We start from the raw sequence: 21,183 nt of genomic DNA on the forward strand, positions 1-21,183 counted from the left end.
GCTCCGATCGGTTACCATGGCAGCCAGGACGCTATTGAAGCCCTGGCTGCCATGGTATGTTAGTGAGCAGAGAGCAGCGCATTATACTCGCGTGCGCTGTGGCCGCCGGTCGCCCCTTCTTCTGTCTGTGCGGCGGATAGCTAATGCTTACAGCATTAGCAATGCGCCGCACAGACCTATGAGAAGAAGGAGCGACCGGCGGCCACAGCGCACGTGAGTATAATGCGCTGCTCTCTGCTCACTAACATACCATGGCAGCCAGGACTTCAGCAGCGTGACTCCTGGCTGCCATGGTAACCGATCGGAGCCCCAGCATTACACTGCTGGGGCTCCGATCGGAACTGCAAACTGCCACCAATGATGGGGGGGAGGAGGGGGACCCTGTGGCCACTGCCACCAATGATTAATACTGGGGAGGGAGGGGGGGTTTGCGTTACCAGAGGGGGCAGATCAGAGGCTGGGGGAGAAGATCAGAGGCTGGGGGAGAAGATCAGAGGCTGGGGAAGGGGGGCAGATCAGAGGCTGGGGAAGGGGGGCAGATCAGAGGCTGGGGAAGGGGGGCAGATCAGAGGCTGGGGAAGGGGGGCAGATCAGAGGCTGGGGAAGGGGGGCAGATCAGAGGCTGGGGAAGGGGGGCAGATCAGAGGCTGGGGAAGGGGGGCAGATCAGAGGCTGGGGAAGGGGGGCAGATCAGAGGCTGGGGAAGGGGGGCAGATCAGAGGCTGGGGAAGGGGGGCAGATCAGAGGCTGGGGAAGGGGGGCAGATCAGAGGCTGGGGGAGCACATGAGAGGCTGGCGCCATGGTCAGCTCCCTGCTGTTGTGTGCACTATGCACAGGGCAGCAGGGAGAGTGTAAAGTCCTATTCACCCTAATAGAGATCTATTAGGGTGAATATGACAAGGGTTCTAGCCCTTAAGGAGGCCAATAGTTAATAAATAAAAAGTAAAAAATAAAATGTAAACACCCCCCCCCCCCCCCATATAGAAAACAATATATCGCAATATATATCGCATATGCTTAAAATTATATCGCAATATAGATTTTAGGCCATATCGCCCACCCCTACTTCCAACATAGAAAGTATATTATAGTGCATTTTTATCGTGCAGCATTTGTGTGCGGTTCTGCTGAGATACCGCAGCTATATAGAGGGACAAACGCTTTTGGAATAACTAATTGAAACTGGTGTGAATATACCTGTTGCCCCCAAAATACTGATTGAGGGGTGTGATATATCTGCTTCCACAAAATATTGATTGAGGCCTGTGATACACCAGCTTCCACCAAATATTGATTAGGGGTTTGATATACCCGCTTCCAGCAAATACTCATTATTGGGTTCTATGTACCTGTTTCCACAAAATACTGATGCAGGGTATTTATATACCGGCTTCCACCAAATATTGATTGAGGCCTGCGATATACCCGCTTCCACAAATACTGCTCTTCTATAGGGACTTTGTCACAGGGTAATTTTGAAAATGACAGGCAGAGGAAGATGCAGGCCATTCCGCAGGGGTGGTAGGGGACGGGCATGTGCACCAGGACTGAGCCTAAGTGGGAAGATGGAGAAGGTGCGTGCGATTACGTGAAAGGACGCACCAGAGTTGGTTGAGTGGCTCACTCGGCCTTCTGCTTCCCCACCCTCCTCATTTTCTGTACCAGCACCCTCCTCACTCTCTGCTGTGTGCACCCTCAAAGACACCACCATAGCCCCTCCACATGAGTCAGAGAAATTATTTTCCCATCCATTCCCAGACCTTACCAATGCGCTGCCATTCTTGGCATCGGATGAGGAAGGGGAGGTAGCAACGGCCGCCATTCAGTGGACTGATGACGGTAACCAGATCAGCCCAAGGAGGGGAGGTCCCTGTTGTTGCTGCCTACTCCGAGATCTCTAATGTCAATGGTGGTGACGATGATGACGTGTCGATGGACGTCACATGGGTGCCCACAAGAGAGAGGAAATGGAGGGGAGTTCAGAGAGAGAGACGGAGCAGCAAATAGGGAGGAGAAGCAGGCAGAACTTGCAGTGCACAGGAGGCAAAAAGCAGACTGCAAATGTATCTGGAGCGAGCCATCTACCATGCACGGTCACATGGCTCTGCAGTTTGGGCTTTTTTTAATGTGTCAGCTGCTGACAATAGTGTTGCCATCTGCAGCCTGTGTCGCAGTAAGCCTAACACTCACCTAGGGATGACCGCCTTAAGAAGGCACCTGGCCTCCCATCACAGAGCCCAGTGAGAGCAACACCGTCAGAACCCACAAAGCCACACTCCCGGCGCTCCACGTCCTGTCTCTTCTCCTCTCTCCTCCCATTTGTCCTCCACTCCAGCTTGCACCGTGCCGTCGTCGCGTTCATCTGGAAAAAGGCAGGCTTCCATGGTCCAAATGTTTGAACGTAAAAAGTTGATGACGCCGAATAACCCTCTTGCCCAACGGCTGACCGCCGGCTTGTCGGAACTGCTAGCCTGCCAACTACTGCCATATAAACTGGTGGACTCGGAGGCCTTTAGAAAATTTGTGGCCATTGACACACCACAATGGAAGGTCCCCGGAAGGAAATATTTCTCCCAGAAGGGCATCCCAGAGCTTATATGGCCATGTTCAGTGGCAAGTGAATGTATCTCTGGCACACAGTGTCGGTACCAAGATACATCTGACCCCAGACACGTGGTCTAGCAAACACGGGCAGGGAATGTACATAACTTTTATTGCCCACTGGGTAAGCCTTCAGACGGTTGTGAAGCATGCAACCCATGGCACCCGTGTGGATTTGGTGTTACCACTACGGATTGCATCCAGGCCTGCCTCTTCTCCTACTCAATGCTCTGTCTCCTATTCGGCTGACTCCTCTTTTTCCACTGCTACCGCCTCTTCCACTGCACCCCCCCCCAGCTCCCCAGAATCTATTTGACGTGCCAAGTGAGACGCTGCCATGCTGTGCTGCGGCTGTTGTGCATGGAAGCCAAGAGCCACACCGGTCCTGCACTCCTTTCAGCTCTGCGGTCACAGGCCGATCAGTGGCTAACCCCACTCAATTTGACAGTTGTTAAAGTGGTGTGCCAATCTGCTGAGTGCGCTGAAACAGGGCAAAATTACACATGTGACGTGCATGGCACACGTCCTGAACTTAGTCGTGCAGCGATTCGTTGCCAACTACCACGGGGTCCAGGACGTCTTGCGGCAGGCCAGGAACATCTCTGGCCATTTTAGAAGATCTTACACGGTCATGGCTTGCATTGCTGACGTTAAGCAGCGACACCACTTGCCCGTCGGACGTTTGATTTGTGACTGCCCGAGGTGCTGTAACTCCACCTTGTATATGCTTGATAAGCTGCTCCAGCAGAAAAGTGAAATTTACGACTACCTGTACGAACTCTGCGGCAGGGCAGGTTCAGGTGAAATTGTTTTTTTTTCACTGCGCCAGTGGCTGCTCATGTGCGACGCATGCAGACTTCTGCGGCCATTTGATGAGATCACCAAAATGGTCAGTCGCAGCCAGGGCGCCATCAGTGACATTGTAATTTACGCCTTCTTTCTGGAGCGTTCATTGCATCGTGTCATTGATCAAGCCATCAAAGAGCAGTAGCTGGAAGATGAGGAAGTCACAATGCTGAATGAATTCCCAGTGGGGGTTACTCCATCTGAGACAAGTCAGCAGGAGTCTGAAGAGGAGTCAGAGGAGGATGGTGCCTGTGGTGAGGAGGAGCAAGAAGAGCAGGCTTTAAAAAAAATTGGGATCCCTGGTGTTGTCCGTGGCTGGGGGGAGGAGAACGAGGACGACGTTCTTCTGGCCGATGAGCAGAAGCCAGGCCGCTCCACCGCTTCCAAATTAGTGCAAATGGGGGCCTTCATGCTCCAGTGTTTGAAGAGGGATTCCCATATAAAAATCATAAAGGGCAAGGACCAGTACTGGGTGGCAACGTACTTAGACCCCCGCTACAAACACAAAATGGCGGACATGTTACCAGCATCACAGAGGGCTGTCAGAATGCAGCATTTCCAGGCCTTGCTGCGAGAGATGCTGCATTCTGCTATTGCGGGCATTGGCAGAGGAATTTGCACCCACAAAGAAACAGTTGCAGGTACCAATCCTACAGTGCATGTAAGAGGGCGGTTTGAAGAGGTGTTGGTCACTTCGGATATGAGATCATTCTTGCAGCCAACCCATCGACAGCTGCTCTCCGGATCCAGCCCCAGGGAACGCCTAGACCTACAGGTGTCCGACTACATCTACATCGGGTTAACTGCTACTACTGTACTGGGTGTGCAGGCTTGACCTGTGGCCAGAGCTGGCACATATTGCCATGGAACTCTTGGCTTGCCCCTCGTCGAGTGTCCTGTCCGAGGGGACGTTCAGCGCAGCAGGGGGATCGTGACTGGTAAGCGCACTCGCCTAGCTCACAACAGTGTGGACTACCTGACATTTCAAAAAATGAATGAGGCATGGATCTCGGAGGAATTCAACACCTGTGACGACCACGTTCAATTGAATTTCCTCATGCCAGCCCACACATATCTGCCACCCAGAGCAAAGAATGGTCTCTGTCTTATGTAAATACAGCGGCATAAAAGGCCTTTTCTGCCCGGTGAATGCCTAATGTTTGGGGCCTGTACTCCCGTATTCTAAAATTTTCTAGGCTCCAGCAGGGCACATTTTTGACATTTTCCCTTTAAGATGCATAAAAATGGCCCCTGATTAAAATACATATTTTTTGTGGGAATTTTTGACATTGTTCCCCCTCTGGTATGTCACTGTCCATGTTGTGGGACGATTTGTGCACTTCTAGTAAGTATTTGGTGGCTGCAAATATGACCTGAAGGTTTTTCAGGTTCGCCTGTTATTAAAGTGAATGGTGCCTGCCGCGAACTTGTGGATCGCAAACATTTGATCGCCGGTGTTTGTCAATCGCAGTAAAATTCAGCTGTGACTACAGGGTTCTTTCCAGTTACGAGCAGCTAAACCAGTACTTTATTACTAGGGCTGAAACGATCACTCAAATGTAAGTGAAGAGCTTGCTATTACTCATGCTCCGTGGTCACCTGCCTGCTAGCACAACGCTGCTTTGGATCCTAAAGTACATACAACGTCAGGTCATTTTAGTTTGGCTAGACACTGATGGCTAGGAGGGGCAGTGGGGGGAGCTGGTGGCATTGGAGGGGGAGCTGGTGGCATTGAAGGGGGAGTGCTGAAGGCACTTGGGGAGTGGAGCTGATGGCACTAGGGTGGGGGAGTGCTGAAGGCACTGGGGGGAATGGAGCTGTTGGCACTGGGCGATAGTGGAGCTGATGCACTTGGGCTGATCGCACAGGGGGGAACAAAGGGTGTTGGGGACTGATGGCAGGGGGTCTCATGAGTTTTTATAAAGGAAAAGTCTAAAAATTCATTTTTTCTTAGAGTACTCGAATAATCGGTAGAATACTTGATTACTAAAATAATCGTTTATTGTAGCCCTAGCTCTCGCCTTCCTCCACCATTAGCAAGTACAATGGGGGTGGATGGGAGATTACGCTTTACTGTAGTCATGCCTGACTTTTCAGTGGGCTAGGGTTTTTTTCAAGGAGACACAATTATATTAAAAAAGGCCAGAAAGGTTTTAACAAGCTAAAAAATCACCAATCCCCTGCTGCTGCTCTGATCCGCGCTGCTCCACTTCCTGGTTCTGGCTTTACAAACAGGAAATGTCCTGAAATGCTCACTCAGCCAACCATTGGCTACTATGTGGCCCGCCTCAGCCCGTGTTTGGCTGAGCTGACATTTCAAACTACGTCCTGTGTGTTTCTCCAAGATCAGGAAGTGGACGGTAGCAATGATGGAGGATTCGTGAGTTATGATCATTTTTTGACTTTCTGACCTTTATTTAAATAATTTATTTTCCAGGAAAACAGTCTGTTGGCTCATACATTAATATCCGGCACTGTATTCTCTTTCCCACTGATCTGTGGCCTTGTTAATGTTGAGCTCTGTTTAACTAGAGTTTATTGTAAACTGTTCATATCATGTTTCAGTTTTAATAAGCCACGTAGGTCCTGGAAACTGAGTTTACACACAGGGATCCAACAGAAAATGACTGATCGCAGTGATAATATCTGCGTAACCAAAGACAAAATATTGTTTTGTTGGAATAAGTTCAACTGGAAATGACAAATGGAAAAATGTATGTGACCTAGAATGTATCTGTTTGTTCTGTTGTATTGGTGTACAACAGTGTTTAAGTCGTGTCAACGCTTCTCCATTGGATTGAGGTCAGGGTTTTGACTAGGCCATTCCAAGACATGTATATTTTCTCTCTTCAATCTCAGCATATATAAATCCAGCGAGCCACACCGCCCATAATATAGTGCAAATGACGCAATGGTGTGTGATACAGTCACAACTAAACAATAAGAAGACCCTATCTGGGAAGGGTTTACTGTAAACAAACAATTCAAGACCTCTCTTATCCCAGATAATAAAACGTAACTTTTATTAAGTCTACTAAGATTCCTGAGTGAAATAAATGTGAGCACTACTAAGTTAAAACTTTCAGCAGTAATGTCCTAACTAGCATGTGAACCTGAGGTGCACATCCCATTCATTCACACACTATATTGCTGAATTCACAGACGCATGTAGTATCGTACTGTCTATTTCGCCATGGAAGATTCCACATGCAGACACTAAATGTGTTGAAGACTTGCTATAGCAATCTTACTGAAAGCTGACATTGACAAAGATCTCAGAACCTAAAACATGAGACTGTCCCCAACATGTTTCGCCAGCTAATCTGGCTTCATCCAGGGGTATTGGACAGAATTTCCGTTACCCCTGATGAAGCCAGATTAGCTGGCGAAACATGTTGGGGGACAGTCTCATGTTTTAGGTTCTGAGATCTTTGTCAATGTCAGCTTTCAGTAAATTGCTATAGCAAGTCTTCAACACATTTAGTGTCTGCATGTGGAATCTTCCATGGCGAAATAGAAAGTACGATACTACATGCGTCTGTGAATACAGCAATATAGTGTGTGAATGATGCAGATTTTGTGGTGGATTTTACCCAACACATTGAAAGGAATGAGAAGGGCAGTAAAAATCCGCAAAATAAATGGTCATGCTTCCGATTTGAAAATCTGCACCACATGTCAATATGCACATGCCAAATTTCCACAGAGCATAGAGAAGATTTGGGGTACTTTCACACTAGTGTTTTTCTTTTCCAGTATTGAGTTCCGCCCTAGGGGCTCAATACCAGAAAAAAACTGAGTTTTATCATAATGCATTCTGAATGGAGAGCATTCTGTTCAGTTACGTTTTTTGGCCGGAGAAAATACTGCCGCATGCCGGAATGCAGGATCCTGCATTAATTTCCATTAAAATGTATTAGTGCCGGATCCAGCATTAAAATTGCCGCATTGACGGATCCGTTCTTCCGGTCCGCGCATGAGCAGACCTTTAAATCTGTGGGGAAAAAAAATACCCGATCCGTTTTTCCGAATGACAGCGGAGAGATTGATCCGGTATTTCAATGCATTTGTCAGACTGATCTGCATGCGGATCCGTCTGACATGCCATCTGTTTGTGTCCAGATTGCCGAATCCGTCGCTGGAACTGCCTCCCGGAATCCTCTGCTGCAAGTGTGAAAGTAGCCTTAGGTCCCTTTCACACGAGCGAGTTTTCCGCGCGGGTGCAATGTGTGACGTGAACGCATAGCACCCGCACTGACTCCTGACCCATTTATTTCAATGGGTCTGTGTACATGAGCGTTGTTTTTCACGCATCAGTTCTGAGTTGCGTGAAAATCGCAGCATGTTCTATATTCTGCGTTTTTCACGCAACCCTGGCCCCATAGAAGTGAATGGGGCTGCATGAAAAACGCACTGCATCTGCAAGCAAGTGCGGGTGCGATGAGTTTTTCACTGATGGTTGCTAGGAGATGTTGTTTGTAAACCTTCAGTTTTTTTATCACGCGCGTGAAAACGCATCAAAGCGCATTGCACCCGCGCGGAAAAAACTGAACGCAATCGCAGACAAAACTGACTGAACTTACTTGCAAAATGGTGCGAGTTTCACTGAACGCATCCGGACCTAATCCGTCACACTCGTGTGAAAGGGGCCTTAATCTCTTCTGCTTTTTGTGGTAGTGTATTACCCCACAGATTTCTGATGGTATCTCCATGTAATACATTACGTGTGTATGTGGCCTGAGCATACACCAACACGAAGTGTGTCATGAGACTGGTGTATTGTATATGCAGCAGAGCGGAGAGTATTTAAAGGGGTATCGCGGTTAGATTGAGTTATACCCTACCACTGGGACCCCCGAACCCCCCTGCAGCCCCCCACTCCATTCATTTCTATGGGAATTCCAGAGATAGCCGATGCTGTACTCAGCTATCTCCATAACTTCCGTAGAATTGAATGGAGCGGCCACGTGGATGTGTGACTGGCCACTCTGTTGATTTCAGAGGGCTGCAGGGGTTACATGCCACCTGTTCTCGTGATTGGTGGAGTTCCCAGCGGTAGCACCCCCACCAATCTAATAGTTATGCCCTATCCTGTGGATAGGAGATAACTTTCTAACCGGAATACCCCTTTAAGACGTCGTGGATAGGAGCCATAGGACTTTAGACTGACTTGCCACGGTCATCCTGTACCTTTGTGCTGGCTCTGCTACTGTATACTGTAAATACGTAGAATGACAAATTTTCCAAGTTGCATGGGTTTGCCTTTCAGATCAGATAATGGTATTTGCAGAGTCAATTGAATTAATAATGTAACACTAAAGAGGCTGTTCATCTCAGGGGGTATGTTCATGTACCCCCTGAAACTCCCTTAGCTTTAATCTCCGACTACGACACATGTTTATCAGAATAAAAGCCATAATGAGCCACTTTGTCTCCTATTCAGAAATACAGCCATGTGCGACTGGCAGGATCCAAAGACTCTCGGTCATACTTCAAGACGAAGACATGGTGGCTTGGTCTTTTCCTGATAATATTGGGCGAGATAGCGGTATTTTCATCATATGCCTTTGCTCCTTTGTCTCTTATTGTGCCCCTCAGTGCTGTCTCTCTCATAGGTGAGTACTGTAGGAAAGGGACTTCTAAACATTTGTGGGCCTCCGTATGCATCATCATCATCACATTGGGTCCTGCTCCTCTTGTTTAACCATCGGGCTAATGCTTGGAAGAGTCTCTAAATTATGCAGGCAAATATTGTGTTGGATTAATTGGCCAATTTCCATTTTGTTAGACTTCCTCACACATACAGGTGAAACTCGAAAAATTAGAATATCGTGCAAAGTTCATTTATTTCAGTAATGCAACTTAAAAGGTGAAGCTAACATATGAGAGAGACTCATTACATGCAAAGCGAGATATTTCAAGCCTTTATTTGATATAATTTGGATGATTATGACTCACAGCTTATGAAACCCCAAAGTCACAATCTCGGGTACCCTTTGCTCAGGGGATATGGATTAGTTAGCTGACTAGAGTGTGACACTTTGAGCCTAGAATATTGAACCTTTTCATAATATTCTAATTTTAAGCTGCATTAATGCAATTCCTTCTAAGTTGCATTACTGAAATAAATGGACTTTTGCACGATATTCTAATTTTTCGAGTTTCACCTGGATACTGCAGAATGTCACTTCTTTGCACGCTTTTAGGCAGTCAGACATTAAAGTGCAGCAGAAAGTTGTGAAACTCCAGAAAATGTTATCACCTGAGCTTATGGCTATGTGACGAAAAGCAGGGGAATAGATCTCTGCAGTTACTGTCAGGGCTCATTCACACTTGCATATTATGGATCCATATGAACAAAAAAAAACGAATACAGATGAAAGACAAACAACTTTTAAACACCATATAATTAAAAACTCGTAAAATACAGACAAAAATTGGAACAAATGCCAATCGATAACAGCATATGGAACATAAAAAGGAAACAAATTGTAAAAAAAAAAAAAAAGTCATATTGTGCGTCTTTGTCCGTATTAAATATGTGCAAGTCTGAAGCTACAATGTATGCCAATTAGGTGCTTTCTGACAGCACCAATCCTATGTAAAGAGATATTTTATGTATCATCATGTCTTCTTTTTCAGCAAGCTCAATTATAGGCATTATATTTATTAAAGAAAAATGGAAACCAAAGGAATTTCTAAGTGAGTACTGATTTCATGGGGGTCATTCAATGTGCTTATTGACAGCGCACCTTTAACAATTTTAATGAATGTGTCATAAGAAATATACATAAGTCTACTTACTAAAATAAACCATTACTGCTCATCGTTAGACATCACCAGGCAGATCTCTTGGGGCATCAGTTAGATGTCCTTCCCACTGGATGGACTTGCAAACTCCCCATCGGGGAACAGTAAGGAGGCGAGCTGTATGTAAAATAGAATATAGGTAGCCAAGGAGATCACCCGACCCCTCTACGAGATCACAGTAATAGGTCTAGAAGACTGGGGTACACTACTTTGTGCATGATAAAATTGTAATATATCTATAGACAGCAGTTCTAGCAGTCCGCTTCCCCTGATCAGTAGGACCGCTGAGGAGATTTATCAAGACTGGTATGCGCTATGCCGGTAATGATGAGCCCTTGTGCTGTCGGAGGATGTGCCTAATTTATGGTGAGGTGCACGCCGGATTCCCATTGGCTAAAGTGGGACCTGGCCAATTTCTGGCATAAATGCCGTCTGTCTTTGTGTCTCAAGTTTAGTCATTTATATAATTTTTGGTATTTGCATTGTGTAGAAGTAGATATATATTTTATGGCATCTGTTCACATAACTGCATTAATGTTAAAGGGGCTGGCCCATTTCACATAGGGATATGCCCACCAATATCAGATGGGTAGGACCTGCACATATCTCTAGAACGGGTGAGGGTGCAAGCACATCACTTCTATGCAAGTGCCAAAAATAGCTGAGCACTGGCTTGGCCCGTTCCTCGACTTCCATAGAAGTATATGGAGAACGTGCCATGCATGCTCTGTGCACCCTCATTCACTTTGGGGGCCCTTTCTAGAGGCAGACATATCGGACATTGGTGGCATATCCTATGTGTGAGACTGGTCAGTCCCTTTAACCTCTTACTAAACAACTAATAATCTCAAAAAGATGATCTGCTTTTTGCTCTGCTAACACTTTACATGTACACGCCATGAATCCAGCCCTTGACCTGTGTATTTGATTTTGTCCACCTGATTGTTTGTGCTGATTTACATGTCTTTTGGAGATTTCGTATAATAACTGCTCGAGGACACATTTTATTACTTTTGGCTTGACTGAGTCATTATGCACCAGTTGATGTGGTTTTTGTATTGAGAAGTATTGAGCTGTGTACACAGCTCAGTATTGGACACAACTGATTGTGTAAGTGGTAGTTGAAGGGCTACAGGACATGGACTTTGGCATGGCATAAACATTGATTTTCTTAGTAATAATTACTTTCTCTTTGTTCTTTCTCTTTTTATAATAAAACCTTCACTGAAGTTAACAAATATATTGAAATCCCTTTAATGTGGCATTTTAATCTCCAGAAAGCCTAGTAATTCAGCACTTGTTCTGGCGCAGCCACTATATACTGTGGACCTGAACAGAGTGAACCAACTTTGATGAAAAAGCAATATTATGGTCGATGGTTATGTGTATTTTTATTGTTTTGTATGATGGTCTGATAATCCAGCATCTAACAGGTCTCGTTGATCCCAGATCAAAGGACTTTTGCTCCACTACCTGTCCTGTACTCACTGTAGTCACATAGGTTATAAGACTCCTGTCCTTTATGTTCAGCCTTTCTCAGACCTTCCCATTTCATTTAGAAAAAGGTCAAATAAAATTAATTGTGGCCGATTTTACTCGACACGCACACAAAAAAAAATAATCTTCCTGATAATACAATGCAGTCCTCACCCTTCATAAACCTGTTCTGTAATATTTCTTAATCCGTAAGTGACGCATGCTTCTTCCCTTTCCAGTACTAGGGCATGTGAAAAAATCATTTTGGGGAAGTTTTCAAGCATGCTTCTTCAAAAAAAACTTAATGTAGTTGTTTCAAGCAGAGAACCTCTTTTAAAAATTAAGTGAGCACTAGCTGTTATCACTGAGGTAGCCGGCCACTGGAGGGAAATTTACATTTAGTGGTGGCCATTAAAATAACCCCCCCCCCCCTGATGTTTATCAACTCAAGGCCACGAAGGCTGCACGCTTTAGCTGAATCCCGAGGCCCAGATTTACAAACGTGTCTGCACCTAGAATCTCTCTGAAAAGTGGCAAATTAAGGGCCAACTAGAGTTTGTCCAATTTTTCTCCAAAGTCACTTGAATAGGAGATGGGGCTTAGCAGGAAGGGAGCAGGACTTCATGGGAAAGGGGGCAGAGCCTAAGATGTGTCCAAATTGCACCACAAGTCTGGTGTAAAATTCTGTCCCAAAGTAAGCCAACCAATAGTTGGTACAGAGTCCGAGAAAAGTGTCTATCCCCGCACCACATTTATCATCCAGCCTGTGGTAAATCAGGTGCATGTCTAGACTACCTGCCCAAGTTTATGCCCCCGTATCTTCAAACCGTCCCCACGAAAAGGCCAGAGATGTCTATGGGATTGTTTTTCAGGAGCCATGCAGACTTCACCTATACTGTCCCTTTAAAACTCCATGTGGGAAATTTATAAAAACTAATGCAAGGAAAAAAGTAGAGCAGTTGCCAATTCATTTCATGTTTTTTCAAAGGCCATCTGAGAAATGTTGAATTGCAATCTGGTCGCTTTGGGTCCCTAACACCCATTTGGATACAAATCCTCTCACCTTTCTTTCTGCACAATATCACGTTCTCTACATGTAACTTCCACATTTTCAATTGCATGTTCACTAACCTGGCCTCTGATTTCTATATGTGTCTTCTTCTTCCATCCTCCAAAAGGACGTTATGTCTTGTCCTTTATAGGTTGTGGCTTAGCGGTCATTGGCACGTATCTGCTGATTACGTTTGGACCTAACGGCCATGAGAAGATGACTGGAGATAACATCGTTAGACACTTGGTAGGCTGGCCGTTCTTGCTATACTTGGTAAGTTCTGCATCTACATGAGATCTGGAGAAGGGCATGGTCTCTGCGTGGGACACTTTTTCAAAACTCCATCACCCATGATTGATGTTAAACATGAAAATCAGATAACTATCTAGTACATGACAATCTCTTTTAAACAATGCTAGGACCAGCCTTGTACCTCACATGGAGCCACAGTTCTCCCCATTCATTGTTTTGAATGTTCTGCTAAATTTATTTCAGGCTAGCGGCTCAGGGGCAGTGTCCTTTCTCAGGGGTGTGTGTTTTCTGCTGTAGCTCTTTCCCTTTAACGGCCACTGCTTCTAACAGAAAATAAGGCTGGTGGCAGTTGAAGAATTTAAACTGAGCACATGCGACCACTTCAGTGAGGTGGACGGAGAAATAAGAAAAAGAACAAAGAGCAGATGGCGCTATACAGATACATTTTATTGAATAACTCATGGGCTATACTAAATTTTTAATTATATGCAATTACAAAAGTATTGAGATTCAGTTGCTGGTTTGAAAAATGTAGAATATTTTTCATGGCATGACCTCTTTAACTATAAAATCTGCTCATGACCATGGCAGTGTTCAGCAAGGAGAACAGAACAACCTCTGTGTTACTGCCAGTTTTCCCCTGTAACCATATGTACACAGGCGGTGGGTACACAGGCTGAAAATCCTCTGCATATTACTGCAGCAGAAAAGATGAGATCTTAGCAATTTGCATTCACAGTCTGCAAAGGAAAATTTATTCAGGGCTTGACATATTCTACTGAATACCACATGCTGTTTTTGCTGTGTATTCATTGCTGATTATGCTGAAAATTCTTGGGAAAATGCGTGGTGGGAAATTTGTCCTAAAATTACTTTTCCCTATAGCAACCTTCGGCAATCCAGATATAGTGAAACTACGACTCCCAGCATGCACACTTGCTTGACTGTTCTCAGAACTCCCATAGAAGTAAAAATGGAGCATGCTGGGGGTTGTGACAGCTGGAGTGGTGGAGGTTGCTGGCCTCTGCTATTACTTCCTTTGCTCTGGTCTCGACTGTACAGGGAGAACGAAGTAACTGCGCATGTGCTGGAGCAGGCTGAGAGTACAGACACAGTGGTAGTAGGAAGACTGCACAAGAGGGTGTAACAATGGCATAATGGGTAAAGGGGTTTTAAAAGTGTTTAAGAAGAATAGTAAATTTTTTGGCAATTGCATCCTATGACGGGGATGGTTAATTTCTATAGCTCTGTACAGTATAAGGTATGAATGTGATGATTGAGATACCACTTTAATAGCAGTGTAGGAATTCTGGCTGCAACATGCCCCTTAGCTTCAGCTACATGCAATGTGGGCATTATCTTTGGTGCCTTTTGTATTTTAATAAAATTAGCCTTGTGTATGAAGTGTCATAAGCGTTGTGTGGTTTCTTCAGTATAAATTAACTGTGTCTTTTGTGTTTTGCTTTGTAGCTGGTGACGATCCTTGCTTTCTGTTTCCTGCTCTATTACTACAAACAGAAGAATGCTAACTATTTGCTCATCATATTAACCCTGGTTGCATTGTTGGGTAATTGCATCTTGCTGTTACTTTTACGATTTGTATGTTTTTTGGGCAAATCTACAACCACATTATTTGACCGGTACCTCCAGCTGTAATAATACAGTCACGCAATGGGTGATGTGGACCTATAAGTTAACATTTTTGTACACATTCAGGTCAGACCCTCATTATCAGATAAGATAACTCTCCTGGGGGAAAACTGAAAAAGTGATTTTACCATTATAACTTTTGGATCGTGGCGGTCTAATCTCTGGGACCCCAACAATCATGAGAACACAATACAATAATGCCAGCACAAATAGTTTATAGTTGCTGATTATATAATTGCATTTTTCCATAAGTCCTTTCCAATATGAAAAAGTACTCTCATTGACAAAAAAGAAAGCACTAAGACGGATACTCACTTCTAGCCTGGATACAAGATGAGACATGGTTGGACGTGGCATACAGGTCTGTATAGTATGCTGTAGCACATTTGCCCACAGATGTTGCAGCTGGACCTGTAGATCAGGTTGCTGAAGCTGGTACCCCAACTGGTACCATAAATGCTCGATTGGCAATAAGTCTGGTAATCGGGCAGGCCAAGGAAGTGTTGCTTGTGGTCTGTGTGGACCATTTGGAGCCTGTTCAGTGTGTGTGTGCGTGCTTTCACGTAACCACCACTCCCTACAGCACCTAACAGCTAGGTCAGAACTACCTAGATGGTGGGCAGTTTGTCGAAACGACCATTGAGGCACCACCTCTAAAAGTCTGCCAACTGTGTAAAATATCTTGAGTGTGTCATAGAGGCATGTCTAGCAATCAACAATATCCCACCCAGAGGTACACTACCCAAAAGTAGCCTCAGAGAGCCTTTTTATAGACCACACCTGTAATCAGTTACATAACTGCATGCCGAGTTGTACTGCAATTCGACATTTTTATCTGGGTGAATTATTATTATTATTATTTTGTTAATGAGTGTATTATTATTTTTTTTGTAGGGTCTATAACCGTTATCACAGTGAAAGCACTCGCTGGGATGATCATTGTCTCTATACAAGACACCATGCAGCTCGGATATCCAATTTTTTACATCATGTTTGTGACTATGGTTGCTACTTCTATTGCACAAGCATCGTAAGTGCACAGCTTACCATTACTATAGTAAAGTCGATTATTATATTATTATGATCTATCCCCAGGTAGGTCACCAATATCCGATGGTTAGGGTAAGACTAGACCAGTGACATCAGCTGCCCATTTGTAGCTCAATCCAGTTCAAGTGAATGGGCCTGCAATACCCAGCACAGCCACTATGCAATGGACGGCGCTGTGCTTGATTAGCTGAGAGGAGGCAGCAGTGCTTACCTTAGTGCAGCAGCCTCTTCAAACATCTGATCGGCAAGGGTGCTGGGATTCAGACCCCCACTGATCCGCTATTGATGACCTATCCTGAAAATAGGCCATCAATACTCCTGGGAAACCCTTTTAATGATGATTAGCTTAGTTAGTTAGTGCAATGTATCCATGTAGAACGGGTTGATCATATTCTAAATCCACTGACGTAAAATATCTTTGGTTTAATGCAGATTTCTTTCCGAAGCATCCGAGTTATATGATTCTGCCCTGATTGCAAGTGTTAATTACATCGTGTCTACAAGTCTTGCTATATCTGCAGGTAAAGTTAGTAAATTTTCCTTTAGTTGGAAATGTATTTATTTTTCTGCTGTGATAAACAGATAATTCTCCAAAGACACTGAAGCAAAGAGACCTTGATAATCCAGGAGACGCGTCTTCTGTAGTATATCTGATCCCTGTGTAGAGCTAGTGCATTTTGTGCAGTAAGGCAAATACTCTACGCAATTTAGTTCTCCTCCAAAAGGACAAAAATGGTCTCTCCAATGCCACCTATTGGTAACTAGCTACCCTGTGAGTTAATTTCGGACCCATTAGGGAGCCCTAACTAGGAATTGGGTAGGCACCTATAGGTGGGGTGAGGGCCAATTCTATTCTCTGGAGGAGAGCTAATTCTTGCCTGTAAGACTCCCTACACCAACTGGCTCTCCACAAAGAGCACTCCCCCCCCCCCCCCAGATCCAGCACACAGTGATAGTAAATATCCAAGAAAACATGTAGAGGTGACAATGTGACCAGATGTCATTTTCTTATGACCTCCAGATTGGGGGACAATAGTAACATAGTACATAAGGCCGAAAAAAGACATTTGTCCATCCAGTTCGGCCTGTCATCCTGCAATTGATCCAGAGGAAGGCAAAAAACCCCTGTGAGGTAGAAGTCAATTTTCCTCACTTTAGGGGAATAAAAATTCCTTCCCGACTCTAATCAGGCAATCAGAATAAATCCCTGGATCAACGATATCTCTCTAGTAGCTATAGCCTGTAATATTATTACGCTCCAGAAATACATCCAGGCCCCTCTTGAATTCCTTTATTGTACTCACCATCACCACCTCCTCAGGCAGAGAGTTCCATAGTCTCACTGCTCTTACCGTAAAGAATCCTCTTCTATGTTTGTGTACAAACCTTCTTTCCTCCAGACGCATAGGATGTCCCCTCGTCACAGTCACCGTCCTGGGAATAAATAGATGACGGGATAGATCTCTGTACTGACCCCTGATATATTTATACATATTACTTAGATCTCCTCTCAGTCGTCTTTTTTCTAAAGTGAATAATCCTAATTTTGATAATCTTTCAGGGTACTGTAGTTGCCCCATTCCAGTTATTACTTTAGTTGCCCTCCTCTGGACCCTCTCCAGCTCTGCTATGTCTGCCTTGTTCACAGTAGCGCAGTACTGTACACAGTACTCCATGTGTGGTCTGACTAATGATTTGTAAAGTGGTAGAACTATGTTCTCATCACGGGCATCTATGCCCTTTTTGATGCAACCCATTATCTTATTGGCCTTGGCAGCAGCTGCCTGACACTGTTTTTTGCAGCTTAGTTTGCTGTTTATTAAAATTCCTAGATCTTTTTCCATGTCAGTGTTACCGAGTGTTTTACCATTTAATAAGTACGGGTGACTTGCATTATTCCTTCCCATGTGCATAACTTTACATTTGTCAGTGTTAAACCTCATCTGCCACTTATCTGCCCAAGCCTCCAATCTATCCAGATCACTCTGTAGTAGTATACTGTCCTCTTCAGTGTTAATTACTTTACACAGTTTAGTGTCATCTGCAAAAATTGATATTTTACTGTGCAAGCCTTCTACAAGATCATTAATAAATATATTGAAGAGAATAGGGCCCAATACTGACCCCTGAGGTACTCCACTAGTGACAGTGACCCAATCTGAGTATTTACCATTTATAACCACCCTCTGTTTTCTATCACTGAGCCAGTTACTTACCCACTTACAGACGTTTTCTCCCAGTCCGAGCATTCTCATTTTATATACTAACCTTTTATGTGGTACAGTGTCAAATGCTTTGGAGAAGTCCAGATACACGACATCCATTGATTCACCGCTGTCAAGTCTAGAACTAACCTCCTCATAGAAACTGATTAAACTAGTTTGACATGACCGATCCCTTACGAAGCCATGCTGATATGGCGTTATTTGCTTATTTCCGTTAAGATGCTCTAACATAGCATCTCTCAGAAAACCTTCAAACAGTTTACCCACAACAGATGTTAAACTTACCGGCCTATAGTTTCCAGGCTCTGTTTTTGGACCCTTTTTGAATATTGGCACCACATTTGCCATGCGCCAATCCTGTGGGACATTCCCTGTCAATATAGAATCTGCAAATATCAGAAATAAGGGTCTGGCTATGACATTACTTAATTCCCTTAGGATACGAGGGTGTATGCCATCCGGTCCTGGCGATTTGTCTATTTTAATCTTTTTAAGTCGCTGATGTACTTCTTCCTGGGTCAGACAGGACACTTTTAATGGGGAATTTATTTCAACATTCGGCATGTCATCTGACAGTTTATTTTCCTCAGTGAATACATTGGAGAAAAAAATATTTACCAGCTTTGCTTTCTCCTCGTCGCTCTCTGCGACTCCCCCCTCATTACTCTTTAACGGGCCGACACCTTCAGATTTATACTTTTTAACATTTATATAATTGAAGAACATTTTAGGGTTAGTTTTACTCTCTTTGGCAATTAATCTCTCAGTCTCTAGTTTGGCCGCTTTTATTTGTTTTTTACATGTTCTATTTTTTTCCTTATAGTTTTTCAATGCTTCCGTGCTACCCTCCTGTTTTAGTGTTTTATATGCTTTCTTTTTGTCATTTATTGCTTTCTTTACAGTTCTGTTTATACACATTTGGTTTCTTTTTGTTCTTTAACCTTTTATTCCCATACGGTATGTACCTCTCACAATGAGATTTTAGGATGCTTTTAAAGATATCCCATTTTGTGGCTGTATTTTTATTTGTGAGGACTTTGTCCCAGTTAGTTAGGCCTATGGCCTCTCTTAGTTGGCTAAATTTAGCTTTTTTGAAGTTTGGTATTTTTATTCCTCCCTGTACAAACGCTCTCTTGAATGATAATTGGAAGGTTATTACTTTGTGGTCACTATTTCCCAGGTGTCCCCCGACCTGCACGTCTGTTGTTCTGTCAGGCCTATTGGTTAATACTAAGTCCAGTATGGCTATCCCTCTAGTCGGGTCCTTGCTCTACCAAGTGAAATACTGTGCAGATTAAAGGATTTTTCAGAGATTATGAAGAAGTGAGGCACAGGCAGGGGTGATGTAAAACCGCAGAATAAGCATTACTTACCTCTGGAATCGCCCACTGTTCCAGTGCTGCAGCCAACTTGTGACTGCTGCAGCCAATCACTTGGCTGAAACCTACACTGCTGACGCCAGTTAGGCTGGAGTGGTTGTGTGGCATCAATGTGATATCAGAGCTGCAGCCCTGTTAAACAGGACTAGTGGGGAGAACCGTAACGACAGCAATGAAGGTAAGCAATGCTTGTTTTGTTATTTTATGCCATCTCTTGTGCCCCAATGTTTCCTAATCTAGCACAACCCGTTTGAGGAACAGTTGTGAGCACATGTAAGGAGTGGCGTACATAGAGAAGTAAGAGCCCGATAGCAAGGATCAAACCAGGTCCCCCACACAGGACAGAAGGGTTTCCACCTAAACCCCTTTCAGTGACCCTTGGGCCATTTTTCCACTGCCTCCTTTGCTAAAAGTTGTTCCTTTAGAGGGCAGAGTCCTGACCAAGTTTTCACCTCCAGTAGAAGAGTTAATCCCAACTGGGCCCCATAGCAGTCGCATGGTCTGCCACTATGGTAATTATACCCCTGCATGTTAAGTTTTATTATTGGCAATTTTCACTAGTAACCAGCTTGGTATATAATTAAATGTGTTTACATCACTGTTTCTGTCTCTACAGGAGCAGTATTCTACGTTGACTTCCGGAACGAAGATGCGCTGCATATCTGCATGTTTGCTTTAGGGTAGGGCTCGGTGTTGTGCTATTTTATGCCTAATATTCTGTCTAGTTTTGTGACTGAATTCTCAGTCCAGTAAAACTGTTTGTCCATCATCCATGTAGACATATGTTTCTGGTCCTGCATTTCCCAATGAAAATTTATATTGGTTTGTGTGGGTTTTTCATAAGTGTTCCATGTTCACAGTACAGATTTCAGTTATTTGTAACGGTAATGGATTCTTTTTTTCCCCCAAAGGTGCCTTATTGCGTTTTTGGGAGTCTTCTTTATCACAAGGAGCAGAAAGAAGACAAAAGCATTTGAACCTTATGTTACCATTAGTTCTATGCCAGGTAAAATTGCCACAAGTGCAGGTCATTGTATATCAACTTTTAGAACCAAAGGTTAGGCTCAAACATCAGATCTCGTATGCTCAAACAGGAGAATAAGAGATTTGAATAAGCCATCTCATGACATGTCTGTTTTAGTAACTACCATATTTTTCGCCCTATAAGACACGTCTGCCCATAAGACACGCCTACGTTTTTGAGGAGGAAAATAAGAAATTTTTTTTTTTTCATTAGACGCCCAATGTTAATCAGACCTCAGATCAGACCCCCAATGTTAATCATACCCCTAAACAGATCTCAGGTCAGACCCACAGTGTTAAACAGACCTTAGATCAGACCTCCAATGTTAATCAGTCCCTCCCAAACAGACATCAGATAAGACCCCCAATGCTAAGTAGACTACAGCTCAGACCTCCGATCAGACAAAAAAAAAAAAAAATCGACTCGCCTCTCCTGTTCTGGACGCCACTGCTGTTCCTGAGATCAAGCTCTCTTCTTGCCGTGCTGTGCAGTGACCCGACGTTGAGCTCGCCTTTGTCCTTACAGTGTGCAGCACCTGCAGGAGGAGACCAGGAGAGAGCCAGCACAAGGAGCACTGTATTCACCGCTTCCCGAATTCTTCTGTACTAATGAGCGTTTCTATAATGGAAGCACTCATTAGTATTTGCCCTATCCCCCCACATTGGGGGGGGGGGGGGGGGGGCTTCTTAGGGTCCATTCACACGTCCGTGGGTGTTCCTGCAAAGACTGATTCAACAGTGTCAGAAGGTGTAGGGACAAACACCCAATAGTACATTTGTTCCCGTCTGTGAAAGTTGTTATTCATCAGTAGTATAAGT

At 44.3% G+C, this 21,183-nt stretch overlaps 1 protein-coding gene across 4 annotated transcripts in view; it reads left to right on the top strand.

Moving 5' to 3' along the window:
- The window catches only part of NIPAL3 (NIPA like domain containing 3), a 34,798-nt gene that overhangs the window by 10,047 nt on the left and 3,568 nt on the right, over nucleotides 1-21,183 (top strand). For 3 of the 4 annotated variants that reach the window (XM_044286851.1, XM_044286850.1, XM_044286852.1), the window contains exons 4-11: nucleotides 8,892-9,063; nucleotides 10,091-10,150; nucleotides 12,913-13,058; nucleotides 14,508-14,604; nucleotides 15,582-15,717; nucleotides 16,170-16,258; nucleotides 19,958-20,021; nucleotides 20,253-20,347. In XM_044286851.1, the coding sequence (XP_044142786.1) occupies nucleotides 8,892-9,063; nucleotides 10,091-10,150; nucleotides 12,913-13,058; nucleotides 14,508-14,604; nucleotides 15,582-15,717; nucleotides 16,170-16,258; nucleotides 19,958-20,021; nucleotides 20,253-20,347 (859 nt within the window). The remainder of the gene's footprint in view (nucleotides 1-8,891; nucleotides 9,064-10,090; nucleotides 10,151-12,912; nucleotides 13,059-14,507; nucleotides 14,605-15,581; nucleotides 15,718-16,169; nucleotides 16,259-19,957; nucleotides 20,022-20,252; nucleotides 20,348-21,183) is intronic. The other variant, XM_044286853.1, reaches the window with a different exon arrangement.

The sequence above is a fragment of the Bufo gargarizans genome, chromosome 3 (assembly GCF_014858855.1).
Source record: "Bufo gargarizans isolate SCDJY-AF-19 chromosome 3, ASM1485885v1, whole genome shotgun sequence".
Taxonomy (NCBI): Eukaryota; Metazoa; Chordata; class Amphibia; order Anura; family Bufonidae; genus Bufo; species Bufo gargarizans.